The sequence below is a fragment of the Drosophila pseudoobscura genome, chromosome 2 (assembly GCF_009870125.1).
Source record: "Drosophila pseudoobscura strain MV-25-SWS-2005 chromosome 2, UCI_Dpse_MV25, whole genome shotgun sequence".
NCBI lineage: Eukaryota > Metazoa > Arthropoda > Insecta > Diptera > Drosophilidae > Drosophila > Drosophila pseudoobscura.
The window spans coordinates 19,891,117-19,902,938 of record NC_046679.1 but is presented as its reverse complement, the minus strand read 5'-3'; the positions used below and the strand labels follow the sequence as shown (position 1 = coordinate 19,902,938).

Here is an 11,822-nt window from a genome sequence, read left to right as displayed (position 1 = left end):
TGTTAGCAATTTCAGGTGAGAAATTAGATCTCTGTTATGATTAGCTTGCCAAGGCCGTTGAAATGTATATTTTTAAATGTTAGTCAGTAGCAAAAAATGCATGTACGACTAAGTATGCAAAATCCTCATGGGCAATGAGAGATGCATTCACTTTAGGTGTTTACTTTGGCATATTTTCACACTAGGCAATGCCATTTGCATTGTCGGGTAATCAGTTTGAAGTACCTAATGTGCACATTAGGACTTCATAAAGCAAACAAAAGCTGTTACAAACTTGACTAATGGCAAGGCAACACCTACTTTTTGCAGGACCTTTTGTTAAAGGTTACACATTTATGGAAGCAATTTGTGTGGCGGATGTGCTCGAGGTCTCAGATTCAAGAAATGTAACCATATCGTATCTCAAACAATTATTTAGCTACATGGTTTCAGATGCGGTAATTTATAGGAAACGCAAAAAACCCCTCGAAAGTAAAGTGGCTGTTGATTTAGTTATAAATTATCTATTACCCGATCTAACTTCTGTTTGGTCTGGTCTTCGAAAAATTGTTGTCTCATCGTGTGCTTTAGGCCAACTATCAGTAAGCCAAGCCCCCCCCCCCCCCCCCACACGATTAGCCATGTTCCGCTTTTGTTAGGTAGTTAAAATTTAATTAGCAAAGCGCATTGTTTGCAGCCTTTGATCATTGATCAATTATCAGGTTTCGAGTGAGTGGTGTGAGGCAAATCGGTTTATGGAGAGTGTTTGCAGTCGATAGAGGTGGGACAGTCAGTCAGTGAGTCGGAAAGTGAGCAAGACTGTCTGTCAATTGAACTGTTGCCAAGTCATGCAAAATGAATATGCATAAAAGCCGGGCAAATATCAACTATGGACCCACAAATAAATCGTCTCATGAGACAGTGCAAAATGCATTCAAACCGATTTGTTTGGATTGTATCTATAATAAGAAATACAGGCAAAAACATACAGCTCTTGTACTCAAGGTTAGCTTCAGCGAATCACCAAAAATTGCAATAACAACAAAAACACATATTGATTGTGAAAGTATCTGCGAAATCGGGCGAGCTAAAGCCGACATTTTTCAGTTGCCCATTAATGAAACGCTTTGAATGTTGTTCGTATGCAAATGATGCCTGGGCCAAGTCCAAGTCAAGCCGAAGAAACCCAGGCATTTGTAATCTTTTGAATGCCATCTTAATGATTCCACCAACCATCAGATCGAAAACCCAAACGATCTTGCAAGCCATCATGCACGCATAATAAACCGAATGGGAATCCGGAAAAGCGGCTACCGATCCGATTGACCGGGGCGTTGCTTGACATTGAACTTCAACAGAAGTCCAATGACTTGATCCATAAAACTATAAATACGTAGTATATTCGGAGAAGCGTAAATACCGGAAACACTTTAATTCACCTACAATGATCCGATGTTTGATTCGTTCGCATCCCAGTGCTAATCAGAGTCGACGACAAATTACTGATCGTCGCCTTGTCCGACATGGTTACGTTTACATCGAACCGAGGTCTGCTAATCCAATATGCAAAAAGCACCGGCGACACGCATCGAATTCCCTCCAAAAATATCTCATAAAATGCTCAAAAGATCATAGGCAAAATTGGCAAGTTCAGGCGATGAACTTGAAAAAAGACGGTCCACTGAGAGCCACACACAAAATGTATCTCTGTTTGGCCCGTATTTTGTTGGCGTGATCGCTCCAGCGTAGCGCGTTGACCGACTTGCCCGGCAGCTACCTGTGTTGTTAACTCTTTCTGTGCTTGTTGTAGCTGGGGTTTTTATCTCAAAATAGGCTTCAACGTTGCAAGCTCGGCCAGCGACGATTCATTTACGCGCCGGACATCAGCGGGCGCGCATGCGCATTCGACATATAAATCGGGCAATCGATCTAAGGTGTCTCCCAAAGTGATTTTAAGCACTAGCTTTTTTTTGGCAGAGCCCACTTATTAAGAGCACACGCGCCCATTTCGTAAGTGCATTCTTTTGATAACAGTTCTGTTTTTGACTGCTGCTTGATTTGCATTGACAAACGTGTTCAGAATTTCACAAGAGAATATAAGTATACGTATTGGCTTGTTGCCAAGAGAATGAATGTTCAGTGTGTGTGTGTGTTCATGGATCCGGATCTGGCTAGTTGACGTAAACGGCAGTGCAACAAGTGGCACACTGGTTTTAAGAACTGTGCATGACCGAAAATGATTTAGACTAAAAAAAATGCTGTTTTTCACAGCGTTGGCAAATTTTGGTTTCCTATGCTGACAAGTTGAGTAGTTTTGTGGCAGATTTGTGTATTGGACTATAATTTTCTTACGAGTTAAATGCAACCTTTTATTATGCTCATGAGTGGAATAATTTGTTCCAATTTCAAAATTGATGATTTTCTTAATGATATGTTTAAGCTGCTTCTCAAAATCAGTTAAGCTTTATATGAGCAAAGCCATTGTTTCAGACTACATATTCGTACATTTCTTGTTATAATTATCGATATCTTTGGGCAGCACGTCCCAGCCAATTAAGTGAGGTTTAATGACCCGCATTGATTGCTATAGACGCGATAACCAGAACTATAATGAATGCAGTGCCCTTCGGCAGGGCGTCGGCACAAAAGGGAAACCAGCATGACGTAGGTCAGTTCTGTAAGAGCCAGTTCTGTAAGTAGTGCTCTTGACTAAGCCAATCAACTGTGGCCAACACAAGTCCAAGGCCACACTCACGTAGAACAATACCAACCGCAGGCAGAGCAACTGTATCGTGGCTCTTTGTTGTAGCGCGCAGCCAGTTTCTTGGGGGGTTAATAAGCCAGTTCGACTCTCGGCTACTCAGATAATTTACCTCCCAAGTACGCAAGTACAGGGAGACCGTTCCTCTATTGAGGTTAATTGAAATGATTTATTAACATTTGTGCAATTTTTGCTAAAGCCCTCAACAAAAACCCAAATTGAAAAATTTGCATAAAAAAACATTTTGGCGCCCACAATTTAAGTAATTTAATTTCGATTTTTTGTTTGGCGTTTCGTTGTTTTTTTCTCTTTTTTCTCTTGTCAGTTGCTTGTGTCTTATCGACATCCGCGTGCGGTTTATGGGTCAACGCTTAAATATTTGCGCGCTTCTCTGCGATCGATTTATTTTGATTTTTATTCAGCTGATTTTAGCTTTAATTCAGTTTCTTCTTCGTTTCATTTTGGGTTTGTTTTGATCACGAACCGGTTGGCTAGGCTAGCATTTACTTTACTTCGCTCCTTTTGCAAAGTCATTATTTTTATTGGCACTTTTGGTCGCATCAACGCTGTCTTGTAATCCCAAACCCGTTGAACTTGAGCTCAAAACGCGATCGGGAGGAGGTGTTGTGTTCGAACATTGCTCCGCCGATCGATGGAGCGTGAATTGAGCTGGTCAGAACACAGAATTGCAAAAAACAAGAATGCCAGCAGGGTGAAGCTTTAGATACTCTTACCAGACTGTTGCTCAAACTGAAACTAAATATAACTATAGAATTTGAAATTGCATCATAAATTCTCCTTTGGTAGCTTTATCAAACACAGTGTATTTTGTTTACTGAAAAGTAAGTCTTTTCCCTATATTTCTACGGGGCGTTCCTTCTGAGAATTGTAATCGTCTTAGAAAAGTTAGAATACCCCCACCAAGGGTATGGTATGAAAAGTGAAATCATTTTGAAGGTCACTTCGTTGCAAAAATTTACATCCAGCTGCTAATCAAGAACTCTAGACTTAATTAGAGTATTTACTCATTAACATGTCCGCTTCATCATCCTCACAGGTTGAGTTCTGACCAAGATGAGGCTTTGGCTTGGCTCCCTCGTCCTCTGTCTGTTCTCCCTCTTGCAATCCTCCAGGGGCCAGCTCTTGGTGGACTTGCTGCGGGACTTTGAGACATCGCTGCTGAATACAAGGATCCCGGATACCTCGCGCTTCTTGCCGGAGTATGACTTCATCATTGTCGGTGCTGGCACCGCAGGCTGTGTCCTGGCCAATCGTCTGAGTGAGATTACTTCAGCGAGTGTTCTGCTGTTGGAGGCGGGCGATCAGGAGACCTTCATCAGTGATGTGCCCCTGACAGCGGCCCTGACCCAAATGACCCGCTACAATTGGGGCTACAAAGCGGAGCCGACCGCCAACGCCTGCCAGGGCCTGAAAGAAGGCGTTTGCAACTGGCCCAAGGGGCGTGGCATTGGCGGTACCAGCCTGATAAACTTCATGCTGTACACGCGGGGCCATCGAAGAGACTACGACGATTGGGCGGCGGCTAACAACTCGGGCTGGTCCTACGACGAAGTCCTGCCCTATTTCAAGAAGTCCGAGCGTATTGGCATACCCGAGCTGTACAAGTCGCCGTATCATGGCCGGAACGGACCGCTGGATGTCCAGTACACGGACTACAAGTCGCAGCTGCTGAAGGCATTCCTCAAGTCGGGTCAAGAGTTGGGCTACGACATCACCGATCCGAATGGAGAGCACCTTATGGGCTTCGGCAGGTCGCAGGCCACAATCCGAAACGGTCGACGCTGCAGTACCAGCAAGGCGTTCATCCAGCCAGTGGTGCAGCGCAAGAACCTGCACATCTCCATGAAGAGTTGGGTCACTAAACTCATCATTGATCCACTCACTAAAACGGCCGTCGGCGTGGAGTTCGTCAAGCAGCGTCAGCGATTTGTGGTGCGGGCCAGAAAGGAGGTCATCCTCTCCGCTGGCACCATAGCCAGTCCCCAGCTGCTGATGCTGTCCGGCGTGGGACCCGGCGATCATCTCCGGGAGCACAATATCACAGTGCTGCAGAATCTGCCGGTGGGGTACAATCTCCAGGATCACATCACCCTCAACGGCTTGGTATTCGTGGTCAATGATTCGACAGTGAACGATGCCCGCCTTCTGAACCCAACGGATATATTCCGTTACCTGTTTGCAGGCCAGGGACCATACACCATACCAGGTGGAGCCGAGGCTTTTGCCTTTGTGCGTACTCCAAGCTCTAGCCATGGTAAATATACTCTGTCCGGAATAAATATTATATAATCCACACATTTTTCTTACAGCTAAGGACTATCCGGACATGGAGTTGGTCTTGGGAGCTGGTTCCCTGAGTGGCGATCGCTTTGGGACTATGCGCAATCTTTTGGGCATAACGGACGAATTCTATGAGACAATGTTCGGTGACTTGCAGAACAGAGAAACCTTTGGGCTGGTCCCAGTGCTGCTGCGACCCAAGAGTCGAGGACGCATCTCATTGCGCAGTCGGAATCCATTTCACTGGCCTCGTATGGAACCTAACTTTATGGAGCATCCGGACGACATACAAGCCATGATCGAGGGCATTGAAATGGTACGTAGCTTTGTTAAATTCTTTAAAATTCTCAGATAATCATCTCAAACCTTCAGATCATGCAGGTGGCTCGTTCCAAGTCCATGGTCAAGATGGGCACTCATTTCCACGATCGACCCTTTCCCGGGTGTGAGCACTTGACCTTCGCCAGCCAAGAGTACTGGCGCTGTTGCCTGCGTCGCTACGGTTCCAGCCTGCAACATCAGTCAGGCACCTGCAAGATGGGACCCATTGGGGATCCCTCGGCTGTGGTGGATTCCGGTCTCAGGGTTCATGGCATTCGAAAGTTGCGGGTTGTGGATGCCTCAGTAATGCCAAATGTGCCGGCTGGACACACGAATGCTATTGTTATCATGATTGCCGAAAAGGCGGCGGACATGATCAAGAATACGTGGCGCATGAGGACCACATAAAACAACCTCAATGTGGTACCCTAACTTTTTAATTTATTCTCTAGATATATATCGTGATATGATTAAGCTTGCATGTGATAATTAAGTCATTTTTTAGCACGTAAAACCTCTTTATTAGCTTTCAAAATTGTTTATACGCACAGAAGAAAATATTTAAATTAAATAAAAAACGGTTGTATTTTCCACCACCACCTGGTAGATGGCATTGCGTACCAATACGTACTCTTGCGGAGAGTAGAAAAAACAAGAAAATAGCTTTTCGGCTCTGTTAACTTTACAGCAAAGCTGTTCGGGTCTGTTAACTTTGAATGAAAGCTTTTCGGCTCTGATAGCTTGTGCGCGTAAATTAAATTTATGATTTAAAACACAACGGCGAATAGTTTTTAAAAGATCTGTCGGTCATTAGTATCTGTGACATACATTTGTATATGTGAAAATAAAATGTATTTTGTTTAAAAGAGAGATACTGCTCGGCCTTCTTTTCGTTGTAGTACTGTAGTAGTACCCAGTGTTCGGGATGACAAATTGATATCGTGACATTACAGGAACTCAATCCTAATTCAAGCTGACTGATATTTCCGTTTTTTTTAAATATCAAAGTAATACAATTTTCCATAAGCTCTCTCTTCACAATGTGGGAGCTTCAGGTGATAGTGGTGCACATTTTGCTGATCGGTTGTTTTGTAAACATATATTTTCAATCGACTATTTTGGAGGAGCTTGAGCCCCAGAAGACACTGCCTGAGTTTGGGCTGAGGCCGCCGGCAGATCGATTGGTGGTATTCCTGATCGATGGTCTTCGGGCAGAGTCATTCTTTGCAAATAACTGCAGAGGAGTGCCGCACCTCCAGAAACTTTTCTTGAATCAAGGTGTGGTCGGAATTTCGCGAGGCTGCGCACCGACAATGACCCGACCCGGACACATTGCCATCTTCGCTGGCTTCAATGAAGATCCCCAAGCGGCAATTACCAATTTTGAGTGGAATCCGACACGCTTTGACTCCATATTTAATCGGAGTCGCCATGCCATCGGATGGCTCGATAAAACAGTGTCCGATTTCTTCGCGCGGTCCGGTGGTACGCCACTGAGATTCGAAACGTACAGATATTCGGATTTCAGTAGAAGATTTAAGACCGATACTTGGGTTTACAACAAGGCCCGTGAGTTTCTTACCAACAACGAGAGCATCAGAGAGTTGCAAAACGCAACAGCGGTGGTATTTTTGGTTTATCTATTGGATATTGATAAGGCTGGCCATGTGTTCACACCACTTCACCGCGAGTACCGGAAGAGGCTGTATTTGACGCAGAAGAGGATTCGGGAGACGTACGATCTCTTTGAGAGTGCATTCAACAACAGTCGCACGGCCTATCTGATGACCTCTGATCATGGCATGTCAGATGTTGGTATGTATTCTTGACGCCACTGACTATCTAAGACTGCTATTGTGTTTGTTCCAGGCCACCATGGCGGGGGATCTGATATGGAAATAGAAATGCCCTTCTTCTTTTGGGGAGCCGGAGTCAAGCACTTGGGACCGCCTGGTTCCCAGCTGAACTTCACTGCCAATGCGCAAGGACTTCAGATGCCTCTGCAAGAGCTGGAGCAGATCCAGCTGGCGCCGCTGATGTCGGCCTTAATAGGCCTGCCGCCGCCCACTAACAATAGGGCCCCGCTACCGCTGGGCTATCTTAATGTGAGCGAAGAGTACGAGCGGCAGGCGTTGTTCTTGAATGTCCTGCAGTTCATGGCCCAGGCGCAGGTCATGATACGCCGCCATGAGCAAAGCTTCTTCCACAAATGGCTGCCGAAATATAAGTACCTGGACTCGAGGCGCATCGCCAGCCTTCCCTCTGAAGTGAATCGCCTAGTGGCAGCGGGCCACGACAGGAAAGCAGTAAACCTACTCATGCAAGCGTCCTGGCAGGCCCGGGAGTGCCTGGATTTTTATCAGAGCTACTATAACATTCCGCTACTTGTGGCCTTAACTGCATCGTATTTTGGCCTGTTCTACTGCTTGACTGTCATGCTGACACGCGAATGCACAGAGAGCAAACAGCGGAAGAAGGGACTCGTCACATGGATGACTCTTCTGATGGCCATACTGGGACTGGTGCTCGGATATGTATTGTTTCTGCAGAGGGTGCCCTGGTACACGGAGTTTTACCTGCTGTTGCCCATAGGCATTTGGACGATGGCACTAGCCGAACGGCCGCTGCATGGTAAATCCATACCTTTTCCGTTTACACTTTTCATCTGGACAGTGATTCCCGCTGGATTGGTTATAGCGACATCCTTTACGAGCACCCATGTGGGGCTGCTGTATGCAGCGGTCGTGTGTGGCTACAATCGACGCGGCTTCCTTCGGACTACGGGGAAATTCTTTATATGGTTGACAGCCATGCTGTTGCCAAGTGCATTTCTAGTTGTCACGCAAAACTTCAGCTTGGAATGGATATTAGATGCTATTGACCTAGACCTCGAGAGCTATGTCCTAGCGTTCAGCATGTTTCTGGCAGTGCTCCTTCCATGGATATTGGGACATAAATTTGTGGAGCACGTTTGGATGATCAATTCAGGAATTCTACTGATGGGAGTCTATGGAACTTACCTCTACGAGAATAACCTCGAAATTAATCTCTTTCTGCGGACTGCCTTCTGGGCTTTCCTTGCCTATGCCTTCGTATCGTTGCCATACAGCAAAGAGAAAGCCCCTAGAAAACGATTTAATTTGATTACCTTCAACCTGGTGGCAGTTCATGCACTGCTCTGCGTTTCAACGGGGTCGCTCTTCCTCCAAATGATGATAACCGAGTTTCTGCTTCGGCAGGAAATTCACGACAAGGTTACAAAAAAACCGAAAAATGAGATCCGGGAACCACTAGATCGCCTGAAGCTAAACTATCACTACGCCGTCTTGATTCTGTTTTACTTCTTAGTATCGTTCTTCGGATCCGGACACTGGGCATTAGGTTTCGCCTTCAGAGCAACAACTGGACGACTGCTAATATCCAGCTTTACTCCATTTATAATAACCATTCTCATCATAGCCAAGATAATGATTCCATCCATTATATTCATAGCAGGGATATACACTCTTTCGCCGTATGCCCGTCTGAATACACGGGCTATTTTCAACTGTATGTTCTTGATTAGCGATGCCATGGGCTTGTTTTTCTGTTTATATATTCCAAACAGAGGCAACTGGCGCCAAGTTCGCCGATCACTCGATCACGTCCTACTGACAAACCTTGTTGTGATCCTGTTGCTGGCCTCTTCGTGTTTAACCAAGACCTTCCTTATGCCAATTAAGCGAGCCAAGCCGGAAAGCATTACGGAAGTAAAGGGAGGAGACGTGATTGTCCTTACGTCTGCGGGGTCTGCTGAATAGGGTAAGGCTGATGGGGTTTCCTTCGTCTAATGCATCAAAGTTCCTGTTAAAATAAAATACGTTTTATTGGTTTGGTTTTCTTCAATTAATCATCTGATTGTCGGTAAATAAACGCAATTTTGTTAACTTTATTCATTCATATTTTTCTTTGGCATATACATTATTATTAATATTTAACACTGTACTAATACCTGCACTACTAATACCTACCCGGACTGTTCATGAGATTACAAATTAAAAAGATTCTTTGAGATGATCCAATGGGACACTTGAAGCTGCCACACAGAATCTTGTATTATATTGTATGTCTATATTATATTGAATTAATGGAACTAGCAAGATCTTGGGTATGGAATGCTTACAATTATCCAGGAGAACGAAGGCGGAATAGAAAACCACGGAACGTTTTAATGTCGAGCCACACATGCCTTTCTCTTGAAATACATTCCATATATGACATCGTATGAGCGATAGAGCGATACACAGGAGAGTCAGCAGCGGAGATTTCCTCACTGCAGTTGCCTCTGCCTTTGGTCAGTCAAATAGTGCAGAGAGTAGCAGTGGAGCCACTACCACTTCAAAGTGACCACAAAGAAGCGCAGTTCGCTTTGGTCTAACCAGCTCATTAATGTTACTAAGCCCAAAATGAAGAATGATATGGCTGAGAGGGCCAACCAGGCAAGTAATTTCCCGGCACATTCTACTCTCTACCCTCTACTAGCTGGATTGTTTCCAATTTGGCAGCTGTTGCTTGTTGTTGGTTGTTTGTGTTTGCTCTGTGTTCGGGTAGTTTTCGGTTTGTTTTTCGTAGCCCCATGACCCAGGGGAGCCGACACATTTTCCTTTTGGGGCTGGGGCTAGCTTTTGTTTATAAACTAGTTTCGCAAACTTGCCTCAACCATACTACCACTCCTCTCACTCCTTTGTCCAAAAGTTTTGTATTTCGCTGTTTCGCTTGTGTGCTTTTTTTCATAGGCCATTTGTTGCTTGCACTCTTTTCCACAATTTCAGCTTATTTCTCTTTTTGCGGGATTTCAGCGCATTTAAAAGTATTTTTATGTATTCTCTGAATGGTCAGTGGGTTTTCCTTTAAGGCGCCATTAATAATACAGGTCGAGTTTCTTAAACTTGTAACATTTCTCTTCGAATTGAAGTTCAACGTCAAAAAGTTGTGCTTTAACTGGTAGCTCTTGTAACTTCCAATTCCACTCACGTTCTGGCCATAGAAGAGAAGTCCTTAAGCCAATTTCAAAATGCCTTGTAATTGAAACATAATTGGAGCTGCAGAAAAGAAAAGTAAGAACACTCAGCCATGAACGTGGTTTTCCTTCAGCACGAAAGGAGTGGAGTTAAAGCGATTTAACCTGGTGACATTATTATGTCTTTCTCTGTCCCTTCCTTTATGACCATGAACATTAAGACCTTAACCATTGAGACCATTTTTAATAAAGCGATGAAGAAATGTGTGCACTTACACCCTATCACTATAGGGTATGATGTAATTTTTCGCTTCAAACTTTGTGCTCCAACAGAAGAAACGAATTTGGAAAAGTAAATAATAAAATAACTGCAGGAAAAATAAAATAACACAAAATGAAAAATTACAAAAAATGTAAGAAAAAGAAAAGAAATTGTCCACGCAGGAATAACGCAAGATTAGTATTATAAACACCGAATCTCTTTCCTGTTTGCTTTTTTTACTTATTTTTACATCCTTACATCATAGAAAAAAATTATTTTTCTTTTTTCCTTTCCATATAAATTCAAGACTACACCCACAGAAAATCGTTTTAGCTAATTTGGTTTTTGTTTACTTTTATTCTGGAGGATCTTTCGGGACAGAGCTGAGGACACCTAAGTAAATATAATTTAAGAAAATTATAACTGCTGGAGATGTTGATTGAGCAAACATTTTTATAATTTGCGTTTGTGACCGTGTAAAATATAAAGAGCTGTTGGTAAATTTTAAAGGAATATAAATTTGAGACGTTAAACACTGATGTTAAGTGTTAAAAATGTTTCCAGCGGTTTTATATTTTTCATTAAACTTCAAAGCGGAACTGTTCGTCTTCAATATCTTCATTTTAAGCCTCCTTGAAAGCAATATCAATATCCCAGACAGTAACATTTGACGCCTGAGATACAACATCAAGAATATATTTAAGAACTGCTTTAAAAGTCGAATGTGCAATGACTTGTGCAGTACTGAAGATGCCCTCACCTTCTATAAATATATTTCCCTCCATTCCTTTCCTTCTCTTGGTGTGGAGACCTTTGACAAAGAATAGTTGCATAGAGCCACCATTCGTTCAGAATGAGTTGGGCCTCAACTGCAGTTTCCTTAACTGAAAAAGGCTACTGTGAAGAAAACATTTCCACATTGAATTGTCACAGTGGTCCGCAAAGTTTTCACATAAAATGAAGAGATGAAAACTAAGAATATTCTCTTGTAAGCCTTGCGGCGTGTCTAGCGAAAATTCGAAAAAAATTCACTTTTTAAATGGAGACAAATGGTGGAAAATAGCAAGAAAAATGTACTTTTGTACTTAGCAAATGGCTAAGCGGATAGAAATAGAGAGAGAAAGAGAATTGAAAATCTCGTTGAGGGTTTTTTGTGGTTCTCTCAATCTCGGTCAGAGTTGCAGCAACCGCAACCTTTC

The 11,822-nt window shown here is 43.5% G+C and overlaps 2 protein-coding genes across 3 annotated transcripts; both read left to right on the top strand.

Annotated features, from left to right (window-relative positions):
- The first annotated feature begins 1,837 nt into the window (after positions 1 to 1,837).
- Positions 1,838 to 6,155, top strand: LOC4802190 (glucose dehydrogenase [FAD, quinone]). Of its 2 annotated transcripts, XM_015182185.2 has the most exons (4): positions 1,838 to 1,989; positions 3,798 to 5,015; positions 5,071 to 5,357; positions 5,414 to 6,152. In XM_015182185.2, exons 2-4 carry the CDS (start codon positions 3,815 to 3,817, stop codon positions 5,768 to 5,770), a joined length of 1,845 nt encoding a protein of 614 aa, XP_015037671.2. In that variant the 5' UTR covers positions 1,838 to 1,989; positions 3,798 to 3,814; the 3' UTR covers positions 5,771 to 6,152. The 2 variants fall into 2 exon arrangements, with proteins under 2 accessions (XP_015037671.2, XP_033241866.1); XM_033385975.1 differs by lacking the exon at positions 1,838 to 1,989 and having other exon boundaries at positions 3,815 to 5,015; positions 5,414 to 6,155.
- A 207-nt stretch (positions 6,156 to 6,362) lies between these two features.
- LOC6897505 (GPI ethanolamine phosphate transferase 1-like) lies at positions 6,363 to 9,293 on the top strand. Its single transcript, XM_002137618.3, has 2 exons — positions 6,363 to 7,177; positions 7,232 to 9,293. Exons 1-2 carry the CDS (start codon positions 6,403 to 6,405, stop codon positions 9,160 to 9,162), a joined length of 2,706 nt encoding a protein of 901 aa, XP_002137654.2. The 5' UTR covers positions 6,363 to 6,402; the 3' UTR covers positions 9,163 to 9,293.
- The last annotated feature ends 2,529 nt before the right edge of the window (positions 9,294 to 11,822 follow it).

Bases quoted from the DNA above. Each gene is read 5' to 3' on its own strand.
- LOC4802190 (XM_033385975.1), top strand. From the start codon at position 3,815: ATGAGGCTTTGGCTTGGCTCCCTCGTCCTCTGTCTGTTCTCCCTCTTG. The intron at 5,016-5,070 runs GTAAATATACTC...TTTTTCTTACAG, and splicing joins TACTCCAAGCTCTAGCCATG to CTAAGGACTATCCGGACATG. The intron at 5,358-5,413 runs GTACGTAGCTTT...TCAAACCTTCAG, and splicing joins TGATCGAGGGCATTGAAATG to ATCATGCAGGTGGCTCGTTC.
- LOC6897505 (XM_002137618.3), top strand. From the start codon at position 6,403: ATGTGGGAGCTTCAGGTGATAGTGGTGCACATTTTGCTGATCGGTTGT. The intron at 7,178-7,231 runs GTATGTATTCTT...TGTTTGTTCCAG, and splicing joins TCATGGCATGTCAGATGTTG to GCCACCATGGCGGGGGATCT.